Source organism: Plutella xylostella, chromosome 2 (genome assembly GCF_932276165.1).
Source record: "Plutella xylostella chromosome 2, ilPluXylo3.1, whole genome shotgun sequence".
In the NCBI taxonomy this organism is placed as follows: Eukaryota; Metazoa; Arthropoda; class Insecta; order Lepidoptera; family Plutellidae; genus Plutella; species Plutella xylostella.
The window spans coordinates 976,236-992,638 of NC_063982.1; the positions used below are offsets into that span (position 1 = coordinate 976,236).

The 16,403-nt window shown below is 40.8% G+C and overlaps 1 protein-coding gene across 4 annotated transcripts; it reads left to right on the forward strand.

Moving 5' to 3' along the window:
• Positions 1 to 33: 33 nt before the first annotated feature.
• LOC105389915 lies at positions 34 to 13,277 on the forward strand. 4 transcript variants are annotated; one of them, XM_048633515.1, is made up of 11 exons: positions 562 to 882; positions 1,119 to 1,378; positions 1,687 to 1,768; positions 2,172 to 2,267; positions 2,811 to 2,954; positions 3,755 to 3,860; positions 4,905 to 5,031; positions 5,695 to 5,763; positions 5,858 to 5,885; positions 6,780 to 6,844; positions 6,921 to 13,277. In XM_048633515.1, the coding sequence occupies exons 1-11, from the start codon at positions 765 to 767 to the stop codon at positions 13,107 to 13,109; spliced, it is 7,284 nt and encodes a 2,427-aa protein (XP_048489472.1). In that variant the 5' UTR covers positions 562 to 764; the 3' UTR covers positions 13,110 to 13,277. The 4 variants fall into 4 exon arrangements, with proteins under 4 accessions (XP_048489483.1, XP_048489472.1, XP_048489477.1 ...); XM_048633520.1 differs by having other exon boundaries at positions 1,122 to 1,378; XM_048633524.1 differs by having other exon boundaries at positions 812 to 911.
• The last annotated feature ends 3,126 nt before the right edge of the window (positions 13,278 to 16,403 follow it).

A 16,403-nucleotide genomic window follows, 5' to 3' on the forward strand; every position in this document is an offset into this window, starting at 1 on the left:
GATTGATTTTCATCGTGTCGATGAAAGGCACACGAGGGCTTGTGACCGGTGGTGGTGAAAGGATTGGCAAGTCATCTATCTATGTATATTATTGTGGGGAGCTCATTTTCCGCATTTAGACGCTGAGGTGGCCCATTATGCATGAAATATCTATGGGGTGACTAGCTATTAAGCCACCCAAGCTCACGCTAGATCCGGCATCCCGGAGATCCGAGGGTTTTTGCGTGGTTTTTTGTTCGTAGTGTCAACAAGCCTTTGTAATATTACAAAACATGAGAGACTGTGTCATTTTCAACCATGCAACTTCTGCAGAGAGGAGTGTTAGCCAGACATTTGCGGTAAAATTTGGTTAAGCGCTTGCAGCGTTGTATCTGAATTCAGCTGTGGCACGGACTCTATCAGACTCTCTACCACTGACGAAAATAAACACTACATTATTGAAGGTCTGGGAAGTAAAATCAGGACTCAAACCTCAAAATAAGGTTTCGACACCACTATATAGAAAGAAGTTCAACAGAATGCTTAGGACATGGAAGAAGGAAGCTTTCACCACGGAAGAAAAAAAAAACATTTGCTTTCATTTTGTCAAATTAACAGATGTTTTGATATATTTTTTGGATAAATAACATCAAAATTCCTTTTATTTCTCAAAATTTTCTATCCAAATTCAATGATGACCTAGCTCTTTAACATCCAAACTTACCGCCTCGACGACCTGTGTTAAACAATCGATCACACAAGCAACTTCTAAGAATCATTTTGTAATGGAAGGAGAAGGAATGGTGGCGATAGTACGCGCCCTGAGGAACTCCGAACTCGCCGTCACTGTGCTGGACTCTGGGAGGCAGTACACGCTACTACCCAGCCACCTGGCCCAGTCTCGTGAGTCTTGTTAACCCCCCGACTAAAAGGTGGGGTGTTATAAACTGTGATAGCGTAGCTCACAAACGGCTGCACCGATTTTCGATTTGTTTCTTTTTTGTCATAGGTAATGTTACTCCGTTTATCCTTTAGCTGTATTTTATCAAAATCGGCTTAGCCGTTTAAAGTAAAATTTTAGTATTGATTATTCGTTTTTTTTAACATTTACCATCCTTTAGCATCTACCTCCCTTACAGTAGCGAACAAAGTGCCAACAAAGCAGCCGAGGATCGAACCCCAAACCTCCCCCCCCATTAACTACAGACCAACGATCAACTTCAACCCGGACCAGACACATAGGCATGACCTACAGGACTATGCGAGGGACAGGACTATAGATCGGGGCGGTCCTTGGAGAAGCAATGAAGTGAGGCAGAAAGCCACACAATACCGTGATGATGGGCTGATGGCGAGAGGCTCTCAGGCTGTGGATGGACACTACGCCAGCACTTATCAGGTAATAGAGGAGTATATCGTTAATGTTTTCGCTAAGTAAGAGCGGGGGTGGCGTAATGGATAAGGCCTCGTCCTCTCAATCGAGAGGCTGTGGCTTCAAATCCTGGCCTGTACCAATGAATTCTTTCAATTGTGTTTTCAATTAAGGAGTTTAGGTACAATAATACCACGTGCTCTTACGGTGATGGAAAATATCGTGAGGAAACCTGCACATCTAGATTCTAGATGTGTATCCTAAGTGCATTGTACTTATTCCAAAACGGCGATATGAGAAGACTTATCGCCTAAACCTGCTTTTATGTCTCCCAGACGGCTCACTGCCACGTGGTGCCGACGTCTCCGCCGATGGAATGCACTGAGTTCCCTCCGCAGAGACCACGGACGTGTCCTGGTAAGTTTACAACTTTTTATGCATTACTACCGGTTCCCGCGAGCTTCGCTTCGCCTTAAAAAGTCTATGTTCTTTTTCAGGGTCTAGACCATTTGTATACAAAATTTCATTCAAATCTGTTCAGTAGTTTTGGCGTGAAAGAGTAACTTACAGACAGTCACTTTCACATTTATAATATTAGTTAGGAAGGATACAAGCTGTTTATAACAACTTTTGTTCTACGAAAAATCAGTAACAGATAGCGATATGATATACATAGTTACGACGTTGATGAGAACGACCGAATGGTTCAGTAGTCAGTGAACTTAACTGCTATGCCAAAGGGCCCGGATTCGGTTCCCGGCCGAAGCAGATATATAAGACAGATAATGTTACTCGTATATTAACAAGGTCTCGATTTCAGGACAAGAGAATTTTGTGGTAGGCGGCGCTGGGAGCGGAGAAACATATTCTATACCTACCAGAGGCTCTTCTTTCAGGGGAGGCTGGACTGAACAAGGTATAAGAAGCCTTGTTTTATTCCATTGCTGTCTTAGATTAACAATTAACCAACAAGATGCAATTCAGTGCAAAAGAATCGTCAAATAACACCCTACTTTCATTGCGATCTATAGCATTCCGCATCCAATCATTACCAACCTTTCGCAAGTTGTCACCCCATCTAGCCGAGGGCGTCCTACACTACATTTGCCTAGTCGCGGTCTCCACTCCTGAACACGTACTTAGGGGCTGATTTTTCAATGGTCAGATAAGGGTTATCTGGGGAATAATGATGTATTAGACAGTGACAGCTATACAATTTTATTCGTCAGATAGCGTTTATCTGACCATTGAGAAATCAGCCCGAAGGCGCCCCTAGACGATCAATTATATTGATAATTCATCGTCTAAGGTTAATATTGACGATTGCGCAAACGTCATTTGGATTCAAAACGCAATTCAATCTTATTGGACAATCAACATATTGCACAATATTATTGTAGGTCTAGGGGGCGCGTAAAGAATGTTAATGGCTAATGTGTCGGTGGTGGTGACCCCACAGGTCCAACATCTCGTCGCTCGCCTCGTCGCTCGCCGGTGCGCTCGCCGACGGACTCGTTCGCGGCCTCGCTCCGCCGGTACCCGTCGCCGCCTCGATCGCGGGAGATGCTGCAGCGGCTGATCTCGTATACGCAGGCTAAGTTGTGTAGGTGTTGCATTTGGATTTCATATTTTTATTTTTTTAAAAACAATATACATTGTGTGTGAATATTACCTTCATAAAATTAGATAATTTAGGTAACATTAAATAATAATAAAATACAGTGCAGAAACAAATTAAATAAAAAGTCAACAAAATAAGTCGGCAAAATCAAAATAATTAAGTAAATACATTATGATGATTGCTATATGATTGCTCTTGATGTTATTTTCTATGTATTGCAGATACATTTAATTATCTTCATACATATGCTCATGACACTATAATCCCCGAAGTTAGTGTGCTTAACTTTTCGCTGTACATTTTGTAATAACATGATAGATCGCGAGCCGTATCACCGTTTTAAATGAGTACAATGCACTTTATCAAGTGTCTTATTTTGTACAAAAAGCGAGTTATATGTATATTTTGTTTTATGTAAGTCCGGTATTCATTTTACTTCAAGTTGCTACGACTACGCTACGTTGCGCTACGGAGTTGCTACGAGATTTCGTAGCGCTCACGCATTGAATTCTTTTGTATGTAAAAGTTATTATTAGACAACTGAGCTGTCTATAGTATATACCAAAGTGCAAAAGTAGGCCACTAGACCGTGTTAAGACAATGCGGCATGCGGCCCGCTGCCCACCAGTATAGTGTGTGATTTTTTGCATACTGCATACCATACATTCTCTTACTGAGCTTGCTGCAATTCATTTTAGTCCATAGCCAAAATACACATCTACGAAGACTGTTGTATTTTTTTAAATGCTTTCCTTATTTTTTGTTATTTCCCCTCCCAACAGCAGGGTCCGGCTGCCGCAGCCCGCGCCGCGCCTCCCCGTCCCGGCTGTCAGACTGCCGCCCGGAGCCTCCACAGCGCCGCGTCAAGTCGGCCACCTGCTCATCCAGGTCTATTCTATTCTATTCTCTGTGGGGGTGTAAGTGACTGCACCTGGCTCTCTCGAGTGGAACCTTGTGCATATCCCCAATGTCTAAAATGCCTTTCGAACCTAATCTCTGCGCGTGATAAGCGGGTGCTTACCCGACCGCTCGTCCAGGTCATATTAATAGTGTTTATATCATCATCATCACGTCATCACGACCCATCACGTCCTCACTGCTGGGGCACGGGTCCCCTTCCAATGTAGGAAGGGGGTTTAGACCTAGTCCACCACGCTGGCCTAGTGCGGGTTGGTGGACACCATTACTACCATCATCAGCCCGTAATTACCCACCGTGAGATGTAAGTCGCTGCAAAGGAAGAAACAATACTATGTCCTCGTAGTGAAAAGATTAGAAGTCAGGTGTGCTAGCTTCTCGGCCTAAAAAAAACTGTATTGCACTTCCATTAATTTCCAATTTTCTGCACTACAAGCAGTTATGCATGTTTGCGTGCTTAGTTCTTAGTATAGTTTTAATATTTTTATATTTGTTTAAAAATGGAGCAATGAAATTGTTTTAAACAGGGAGGGAACTGGTGCCTGAGATACAGGCCACCACCTAGTTCAGGCCCCAGCGCTCTTAAAACTTGTACTGTGCTTAGTCCTAAGTCAGTTTGTAATTTAATTTTAAGTTAGGTACCTACATCTATGTATTTTATTAGGCTGAGCTTATTGCTCGATAAAAAATATTATTATTATATTATAATATAATTTATAATATAATTATATTATTACTGTGCATGTGCGCTTTATTTATTTATTTATTTATTTAACTCCTTAATTGCACAAATATTACAAATAAAAGTACAAAGGGTGGACTTAATGCTAAGAGCATTTTCTGCCAGTCAACCCCGCAGAAGGTACAAAGATAAAAAGTACGGGTGTGCTAACGGAAAAAAAAGATCAGTATGATTGTGAAGTGCCTAAATAAAAATAATACCTAACCCTAAAACTAAGTAAATAAATATATATGACCCTATACCTTTATAAAGACTGCCCCTGTATAACACAGGTCAGCGTACGACACGGCCAAGTACACCAACAACAGTCAGCGGACGTACAGCGTGCGAGCCGACCTGATGAGGGAGAGGAGCGAGTCTCGGGGGTCGAGGGAGGGAGGGAGACGGAGTGAGAGCCAGGTGAGTCTTTGGCTTTTTTAACAGCATGCGGATTTCATCAGGATTGCACGCCATTTTCCCGCGTCTCACGTGCATGTTCCACGCGTTACAATGAATACTTGTATGAACGCGTGCGGGGCAAACCCGTGTGTCGACGATAGATGCCGATAAATTTTAATGCGCGCTCCACCAATCACAGTGACGTATTTGTGGTGAATAGCAATATAGTGACGTTCAACTCCGTCGATAACGAATCCGTAGCGGGGGCAGCAGGGCGATCACGAACAATATAGAATCGAATGCGAGTGCGACTAGTGGCAACTTGACAGCACTTTCGAACACTTTTTACCTATCGAATTGACAGTTGTCGCACTCGCATTCGATTCTATACGTTAGCTCTGTTTTTCGTGATCGCCCTGCAGGTGGCATTGCAAAATTCCTGCCTAAAAAAAATTTCATTTTCCATAGACGTTGGTCACGTGACTTTTTACTATGGAGAATGTTTTTTTTTTCTCTAATTTTGAAATTCTGATTTTAGATTCGGCCTTAGATATAACATGCTGCACATGCTGGTTTCGGCTTAGTATACCCTTTTTGCAACACCCTGTATATCTGTTAGTATCGCGGGTGTGCGATAGGTTGAGCCACCCGAAATATGTATTAACCCATTTTCTTGCATTTCAGTCTTTGCACGAGCAACCTTACATGGACTCACCATACAACGAAGCCTTCTTATGCGACTATGGCAAAAACGTCAGTAATAACATTTTCATTGTAAATTTGATATCTTAGCCACAGATTCAGGCGAAGCAAATCAATCAGCTAATGTATTTTGTTTTGTTTGTAGTGTCCTTTAAAGAGCACAGAAGTCCAAGGTAATTTGATGCAAGTTTAGAAATGACGATACGGTCACAGGAAAAGGCGATATCAATGCTTATGATTTATGGTGCTTACATAGAGAATCGGGTTCCCACTGGTTCGACAAAGTATGGAAAAATTAAACCTTAATAAGTTTTGAGCTTTCATTCTGTATAGGACCCAAGAGCCCGGACGATTTTTTCATAGCACCCAATTTTCAATTGTACATATAAATTTAACTTTTTATTTTGCGCTATACAGGGTGTTGCAAAAAGGGTATACTAAGCCGAAACCTACATGTGCAGCATGGTATATCTAAGCCCGACACTGAAATCAGAATTAAAAAATTCGCGAAAAAAAATTATCATTTTCCATAGAAGCTTTGTTGGTCACGTGACTTTTTTACTATGGAAAAGGTTTTTTTTTTCGCGAATTTTGAAATTCTGATTTCAGTGTCGGGCTTAGATATACCATGCTGTACATGTAGTTTTCGGCTTACTATACCCTTTTTGCAACACCCTGTATAGGAAGCCAGTCTCCATATTATTATTAGATTTGCTTTTCCAGTGGAAACGCAGAATATCTGTAGGTACCTACATAGCACAGGGGGTCTAGTACAGGTTTGACAATTTGGCGAAAACTATAAAAGTTTACGTTTTCTCGCATACTAAGTGGCGCCTCTTGCGGAAACTATCATGAAACTTTTTATAGATAATGTATGCAGATGACAGGAGAAAACGTAAACTTTTTTAGTTTTCAAAAAACAACAAATCCCGTACTAGAGGCCCTGTTATATCTAATATGCCTTTTTATTGACCCCGTTATCGCCTGAGTCTGTGGCCGATTCGTCTCGTTTATTATTTAAAAAAATTATAAAAAGCGGTTTTGAATCTCTTTTACCATCTTTTCAGCTGCTCCAGTCAAAATATCCAAAGAAATGTCCACTGTGCCACGGCCGTGTCCCGCGCAACGCACAGTAAGATATTTTTTGCCTAAACGTCGATAAATTTGAGCTTTACGTTCTATGTCATAAATATCTTCAATTTTTTCAGATAGCCTTATCGAACTCGAGCCCGTCGTTACTAGCAGTCATTGACCAGGAGGGTGATACCTGCCAAGCTAATCTAAACTCTAGCCCATGTGCTAAAGAGTCGTCATTTAAAAGCAAAGAATCCCAAACTAATGATATTATGAACGTGAATAATAGCAACAATGGAAAGAGTTTTGTCTTCAATGAGAGACCTAATACAGTCAGCCATCGAAACTATAGCACAGTCTACTTACTCCAGCATATGCAGCCATGTTGTTCCTATAGCGAGTCTTATGCTGTTGTGAAAAAGGAATCAGTAAGCAACCTTCACCGCGAGATCCTGACAATGCTTGAGGAAATACCAATCCGACCAACATCAGATCCGTATGAGAAAACGCTAAGAAAGAAGACACTGCAACAATTATACAATAAACTGAGGAACCTATCTAACATAGTTGAAACTAAAAGTACGGAGCAGGATTTATTAAGGAATATAAGGGAAGCTCTGAAAAGTGCATTGGAATGCGAGAAATGTCGTAGACAGTTGAGGAAAAGACGATGTGAGGCAACAAGAATCAACTATTCAAAATTGAAACAAAATAGAAGAAGAAAGCTGTGTGACTCAAAAATTCAACAAACAACTATGAAGTCAAGAAAGCAAAGCCTAGCAGAGCGTTTTGAGCACACAGTGCTGATGTGGTTTGAAACTTTAACTCTAGAATCGAATGACTACGAGTATAGGTTGGCAATCAAAAACACAATTTTGAAGGCCTTTATTGAACAGCTACAAAAATGTGCAGAAGACAAGCCTGACAATCAAAGGGAATACAAAAGTATACTAAAAGGCGAGACTCTTGACTTTCTCGATGAGATCCCATTAGTTGTAACTGAACCGTGTAACACAAGAGTTCACATGCACAGAGTAGCCAACAAATTGGTGGAGGCACTATTAGAGTTGCACGCTGAAGAAAAATTACTAGAAAAAGTAAGTGGTTCATCAAGACTGATGATGGGCAACAGTGAATCCACTGACTGCGTTTTCAACGATCATAGTTTTACAATAATACAACCAAGAGAAGATGACATCAAAAGAGAAATCAGATCAGAGCTCAAACATATTTTATCCGTTAATTTTACACGCGATACAATTGACAAAATTGAACAGGATTTATCTGATATAATTTTGGACTCTATGGATGCAATCAGATTTGAAAAGGAGGAAATTGTTATAATTGAAATGATTGACGTACTTCGAAACAAAGCGCATTTTAAAACAAGCAAAGCTTGTGTTATTGCAAAAATGATTTTAAAACGTATAAAAAGATTTCGTACCCGAAACAGTATACTCAATTGTCCATACGCAATGGAAAAACCTAATTTAATGAATAAATGCTCTTCGGAAACGTACTTAGTATATCAGGGTACATCTGATTTCGATGCCATATTGCCATACGCCGATGATGACGATGAGGATATCAGTTTAACTGGAATATCAAATACTGATATAGATAGCAATGTTCTGCGTTATAAGGAACTTATATCACAACAAATTGATAAATGGCTTTCAAATCTCAAAGCCCCATTGGTCGAAGAGCAAGGATTTAGGCAGTTGGTTGTTAATGATTTGGCCACCGACATTGTTGATAGGCACAAATACGTTGAGCTAAACCCAAGCAAAAAAGTAAGTGATGTGGAAGAACTTAACTATCTACGCTATCAGATATTTAAATGGATAAATAAATTGGCCGGTGAGAAAAACAAGGAAACAATCTTACAAGCTCCCGAGCTTATGAAGATGATCAACAGTATTCCTGTGCCTATCCTCACATCTCCTGAACAAGCGAGAGCGCTTAGTAACCGTGCACAATTTCCAACCTGCGGCATCAAACGTCCCACCGACGTAGACAACATTGTGACCGTCACGAGTGACTGGCTTAAAGCTATACCGGCACAATTCAAACCAAAGAAACCTTTCACCTTATGTCACTCAAAGCTAACGGAAAGTGACTTCATAGAAATGAGAGCTGAAGAACTGGCAGATTCATTGCGCAAAGGTATCAACAAAACTAAATTTCCAAACGACTTTATTGATGCTGTAATAGACGAGTGGGCCAAGAAACTATGGAAGAAGAGGCGCGCGGAACACTTCGACTTACTATTGGAGCTGAAGAAAAGGTTAAAGCATATACAGTTTGTTGAAAACACAGGCAGTTATCGACAAAGTGCGAGAGGATGCCTGAATACCTCAATGCCAGTTCATGTCAAAAGGAAGGCAGCTGAACGGAGAAAGTCAGCGCCGGCAGCTGCCTGCAAAAAGTCAGGTGGAGGAGAATGTCAAGCAAATTCCGGTGAAGCTCCAGATAATCAGGGCATAAGTCAAGAAGCTCCAATCCAACAAGTACAACCTAATCCACCATCGATAATACCAAGTTCTTCAAACCTCCCACACGACTCACCACCAACGAATGCAACTCAACCTCCAAGTGGCCCAGTTATAGCTGAAAGATCATCCTTACGAAGACCAGAAAATGGTGCGAATCGAAATACCAAACAAAAGAAAGTTAACCTCAGTCTGCCTAATGAGCTAGAAACATCACCAGAAAATGATAATAATTCACCACATTCGCAGTTACCTCAGCAGCGGCAATCACTACCTGGAAGTAGTCGTGAAACTCGTGAAGCCAATGCTCGGATCAGAGCTCCACTTACCCTAAACAGTGAACCCAAACCGTGTGGATCGTCTTGCCCAAGTTCACAAGGAAATACTGGAGAAATTCTGACCAATCTTGAACAATACATACAGAAATGGGCTGATGAGGTTCCAATAGAAACACAAACTAACGAACAGCAGGAGTTTGCTGCAATGGCCAGACAGGGGATAAGAAATGGTATAATTATGCAAATAATTAAAATCAGAGCGGACCCAGCCGCTGTATCAGACATTTTTTTATGTCAAGATATCTTGGCCCAACGAGTGGATGAGCTTTTAGACTGCCTGCCTGAGACTCCGGAGCTGCTAGCGAAAAGAAACACAATGAGGGCCAATTTACTGGAGTATGTTTGCAACACGAATGAGCAACTACAGCAAGCAAGCAGGCAACCCCAACCTGAACCTACTGAATTGTCCTTTGGTAGTCCAGCTTATATGCAGCGGTACATACGCGCAAGGTATACGGGGGAAAACGAACAGATTGCACAGGTATTCCATTGGAGATTAATAGAAGCAGTCAAAGATTTCGTAAGACAATTCCAGGAGATGGGTGGTGATGAAAACTCAGATGAATTGATTGAAGGGTGCAAAGCTGCCATGGATCGGGTCAATATTCCCGATGATCGTGATGTTTACTTGCATGTGCTGCCAATACACGTTGAAGAGGAAATAAAAATATGGATGCATAATTACGTAAGGAGGAGACCACTTGCGCAAGACAGCTTGGTGGCTTTGAGGAAGTCATTTGCCCAAGATGCCGCGAAAGTCATAACGAATGGCCAAAATATAAAAGATTTGCATAAAGTTATAGAAGACTTTCTCGCTCAAGTTATTGAGGAACCACAAAAGCCTTACATTCCAAACCTAATAGAATTATTAGAGCAGAGATTAAGACAGAATACTTTTATAAATAGCCCAACCTTTATTGACAATATATTTATGGTCAATTACGACGATTTCGTTTATGATGCCATGAATTCAACAAGAAATCCAGACTGTCCATTGCCCTGTCGACCGCCTCCAGACGCATTGTTGCAGAAACGTATGGAAGTCCAAAACGCACCGCCCGCGGAGCACTCCTTACCCACGTGGTTATATGAAGGACGTGACCATCCACCGACAGCCTCATCTAGTTCACACCCTGGCAGAAATCAGTTAGAAAGCAGCCAAAGTCCTAGACAAGTTCAGAACACTTCCTCAGCTTTACATTCCATTCCTCATCAAGGATCTCGGCCAGTGATGGCGTCGCCAGATCAATCTGCAATCAGTGGGACACCAGTCAGTGTGGTAGGACCAGGACCAAATCCACGATGGGTACAACAGGATCGAGGTCAGGATGGGACGTTACAGTCTTTAGCTCGCACCGCTAACTCGAGTAGATTTGATCAAAGCCAAATACATGAATCGTCTTTACCACAAAGGCATTATTCCGAGCTACGAGGAACGCCGCAACTTCAATCCACGCCAAGGCACGCCTTGTCGCAGACTAGAAACTCCCCAGACATTTCAGCCATTGAATTCAATGAATCTGCGTATGTATCGAATGCGCCAGTGTGGTCGCCAGTCAATGTACAAAGGCAACGTGAATATGAACTACCGCAAGACACATTTACTCATACGGACTTTTCAACCACGATTGGAACGCAACAACGACTAAATATTTCGGACTGGATGCCATGTTCGGAAAATGCGGAAGTGTGTCGCCAAGCTACTCCTGAGATAGCACCGAATATCCAGCCTCAAGTCCAAGTCCCCATGGCTGAACCCAGTGCACCTAGCATGAGGCATTCACAAGAAATGTCTAGACCAGTGCAGTTATCTTTCCCAAGTCCTGAGCAACCCATTCACGAAGGTGTTGAGGTATCCGTACCAGGAACACCAATTCGCAGTCCTGAGCAAGCATCAGCAGCCCCATGTGGACAGCGATCTCCATGCTCACCCGTAAGACCGCCTGAAGCGTCCCCAAGGGCGATTCATGTTAGCTCACCATCAACCACCCAACATTCAGGAATGGATTCAAGTGTTTGGGGTGGAACCATACAAAGGACGCCGCCACCACCAGTTGCTGTGAATGCTGACGTCCACCAGCCATCATTAAGAGTCATTCCCGATGCTTCGCAACAAGAAGCGCCAATACCACAGACAATAACTGGTGGCCTATCAGTGCCTCCTGCATACCAAAGTAAACCGCTTCTGCAAGTTCCAAAACAAGACCGTTCTATACCCTCTAAGTTTCAAGGAGCCACGTCACACCCAACAACATCTTGTGATCTTTTGCAAAAGGTTGCTACTGAAATCGCTTTGATGGGACGAGACTCCGCAGACAGCGCTAGACTAAGCACTACGGTTATGGCTAAAGTGACTCAGTTATTACAAGATCCAAACATAATGGAAGACGATTTTAGATACAAGAAGTCTTTAGAGTCAATGTTAGAAAGTGTACTTGATCCTTTAATGTTTCGTGATGACCAAGAAAGATCTTTGTACCTGTCTGATGTCATAAGTGCACTTTTTAGTGTAAGAGAAATAAGAAAAACCGAGGAAGGTGTCCATGAATATAGGAAAGAAATAAATAATGTGATAGCCAGACTCCTTACACCAAGAGCTATAGCTACCCATGAACAAGCCAACTTGGTGCAGCCTTTAATAAACAACCTGAAAGAAGTTGCAGGAGACGCGTTAGTTCAAATGGTTTTTGATCCAAACACCATAAGTTCTTGCAAAAGAAAACTTTTATTTGAAATTGATCAATACATCGCAGAGTCGTTAAATAATAATTTACAAATCCCTCTTTCTGGTGATGAAGCTTTAAACACCGTGTTGCCGGCTTTGGAACAAATTCCGCCACCACCGCCGGAATCTTTGACGGAAGATGTTGAGCTCATAAGACTTAAAAACGAAGTTTTAGAATGGTTCAAAACACTTCCTTTGGAAGCAGCTTCTCAGGAAGAGCAATTACAAGAGAATGCTATAAGGAATGTGCTTGCGAGAAGATTGCACGCTGTTGAAAGAGAAGAGGTACCGTCATCTCCAAATTACACCGAAAGAATTCTTTACGAAGCCAACAGATGGCTGCGAGAGCTGAGACTGCTACCGGGAGCAAACATGCAGCAATTATCTGAGAATTTACTTAATAGACTCCGAAGCACTGAGGGTACTAGAAACACCCACGGAACAAGCGTAGCGCGATCTCAAACGGGTCGTTCTGGACCCACCGCACCAGTGACAAGTGACCCTGCACGAAGATTGTTTGACTCCCAACCAATTAGACGACCTGAACATGTAGATAGGGATAATAGACCAATCAGGCCTGCTCGTAGACAACGGACATCTCTTGAGGAACAAATCACGTCTGATGATGAGGAAGAAGAGGAATGCCGATGTGGAGAGGTCCATAGGAGACGGAACTATTGTATGCCGACTTACATGCCCCATTGCCATGGGAGTTATAGAGGATATGGACATCGTCATATGCCGTACTCATGCCCTTACTACCGCTAACTATGAGTGTTAATTAACGTACCTAATTTTATTTCAAAATATAATAATATTTGAAATGACTATCATGTCTAGTAATCAATTAAGAATCATCACAGTAATTTCTTGGGTTCGTCTTATATCAACATTTGTTTTGTTTTGAGTGTTAAATTAAATGTAAACAAAATAATATTCTTGGTTTCATTGGGTCAAAATACTGTTTAATCTATCTGAGGTGAGTCATCAAGAAAGAGCTATACAGCTAAGAAAGAATCTGAACTGGGAGCTGTTAACTTGCAGCAGGAGGTAGCGTCCAATCATTAGAGAAGAGAGAATGATTCTTTTGATTTCTACGGGTGGGTGGAGTGGACCATGGGTGGACCTAAAAATTAAGCAGATAAGTAGGAAGGCCACAGAATAAACTCTAAAGAAAGAAAGCTATGAAGCACACAAAAAAATCTATGGTAGAAAAAAATATTTTTTTTCATTTTGTCATCCATGGTCTATGACCATGGTAGACATTGGGTAGACATCATAAGACATAAACCTAAGCACCAGTTTCACCATACTCTGTTAGATTAACAAGGGATTAGTTGTTGACTTTAGACCATGGAAGTAATAATACAACAGGAATGCGCACTGCACCAAAAAAACGAGCCGACAAAGATAGTCGGCACGGAGCCCTCCGTCTCTTTCTATTTTTGGTGACCATAATTTTAGGTAATTCATGAGACATCACTTCTAATCTATCATGTCGCGAATAGGTGTCGATGGTCTCAAAGTCACCTATTATTCGACTAATTCAATTGCAATGTAGGTACGAAATACGAATGTATTTTGGTGATATGACAATTGAGTAAACATTGTGTTGACACTGTGAAAATTTGTGGGAATTACTTGGAACCTTTGCTATGTTTCTTCATTGGAAGGAAAGCTGAAATTTGGGAAAATATAATTTTATTTACTTATATATTGTGTTGACAAGAAAGTGTCAAAACAGGTTAACATTAAACGCAACTATGTACCTAAAACGTACTCTGTGGGTGTTCCGTTTACATAGTCTAGTTGATGAAAATCATAAGATTTCAAAAAAATATCTCAACCTAAGTGCTTCCGCCGGTTTTAAGCTTGATAAATTATCTTATAATACTCATATCTATCACCAAAAAATCAACAGCTCATAACTCTTTACCAGCCTTATAAGATAACAGCCACAATAATACTAATGATACTTAGGTATAAAATAAAACAAAAAGTTGAATGAAACAGGTCCTAATTAATGGAAAGTGATTCAAAAGTACGAATGAATGGTCACCCTAACCATAATGTCTCTCACAACAGTATATAAACGTCATCCGTCATCTTGACAACTTCGGTCTTGTCGTAAAGTATTTAGAAAAACTACCAATATTTTTTATGAAATTATTATTCGTACAAATACCAAATATTTCATTAAAATTACATGTTTATAATGATTTATTATAAAGGAGAATGGCCATTTCTCTATGGCGCCATGACCCAGAGCGGCCATTGATGAAACATACACTGATGGGTAGTCCGTGACTACAGTATATACTGGTATTAATTTTATTATTATGAGACATGGGAAAACGAAGATATAGGTGCTGAAAGATCAAGTCATTCTACTGTACTAGATGGGTGAATTTCCCGCGGCCAAAAATTGCGTGGCATCAATGAAATTGGTACTAAAAAACCAAGTTATAATTTTCTAATATTTTTTTCCGGTTAAGTGAAATAGTTATCTATGTGTAGCACTAAATATTTTATTAATAGGATTAATGGATATTTAAAAAAAAAAAATTAAACCCCCAAATCTTTCATTGCCGTGTCTGTCCCCACGTTACCACGTTTTGTATTATTCTTCATTGATGAAAAGATATTGAGTATTGATAGTTAAACTTAGTTTCATTTGATACATTAATAGTTAAAGTATTGTCACGGAATACATTTATTGAAATATATAAAGAATATAACGAACGGTAAGTAAAAATTCATGTGTCCCAGAACTTCTGTTCATTGCCGTGTCCTAAACATGATCAAGGCTATTGTTTTACCTATGAACTTGGGTGCCCCCCTCAGTGCGCTAATCGTTTCTTACAAGTGTCGCCTAACTGCTCGACGTGGAAGGAGGTACATCGGTGCCCGCGTTTTTGCGCTATAGTGAAAATCAGTAAAAATTTTGGGGACTGGACATTTTTTCTTTCATTGCCGTGGATAGATATAACTTCTATAAAATTAAGTTTGTCTTCTAGAGTAAGCATTCAAAAGAAAGCTTTTTGAAAATATTTACCTTATAAAGTGTTTATTTCTTCGAATAGTTAATACTTTTTTAGTTATTTATATTTAATGCCTTGATTTTCATCGCCATGCTTTCATTTCCGTGGCTTCCGTGGGCAATATTTGCTATGGCAATGAAAAAAAAGCCACGGCAATGAAAAAAAATTCATTGCCATGTCTTGTAAAATAATTTGTATTCATTGCCGTGGTTATGTTATTCATTTCCGTGGCCAGGTTATTCATTTCCGTGACTTATGTTTTCATCGCCGTGGTATGTATGATTAGGCAAAGTAACATATCTTTTACCTGTAATACAGGTAATACCGATCACTGACATTACCTACAGAACTAGTCAAATTACCTCTTTTTGCAGTGCGTTAAAACGGGGGCGTATCGCGATGTATAAAAACGAAATATATAATATTACATTAATAATAACAGTCACAACATAATTATAATGAACGTTATAGTATAAATAAGACCGGTGGTAGCTCAGTCGGGTAAGCGCCCGCTTCCCACTCCAATAATGCGGGTGCGAATTCCGGCGCTGACATGTACCAATGTGTTCCTTTGAATTTTAATACAATGTATACCATCGCTCTTACGGTGAAGGAAAACATCGTGAGGAACCCTGCATATCTACCTATAGATTTAGCACATCTAGATAATATGCGAACCCACCAACTCGCTGTGGACCAGCGTGGTGGGAAATGGTCCAAGCTTAGAAAGGCAGCAGCTTAGACCTTGGGGATATGCACATTGCACAAAGGTCCCATTCGAGAGAGCCAGGTGCATGTACTCACACCTCCCACAGATAGTAGAATAGAATATAATAGAACATACATCTCTGCAGGAACTCATCTGGATGCTAAGTGGCCTTAATGCTGCTTGTAACGTGTAGGCCTCCGTATGAACTTGGGCAAGACAAAAGTCATGTAGAATGTTCACATAAAACCGGAGCCGGTGATCGTTCGTGAGACAACTATCGAAGTTGTGCAATAATATGACTACCTGAGGCAG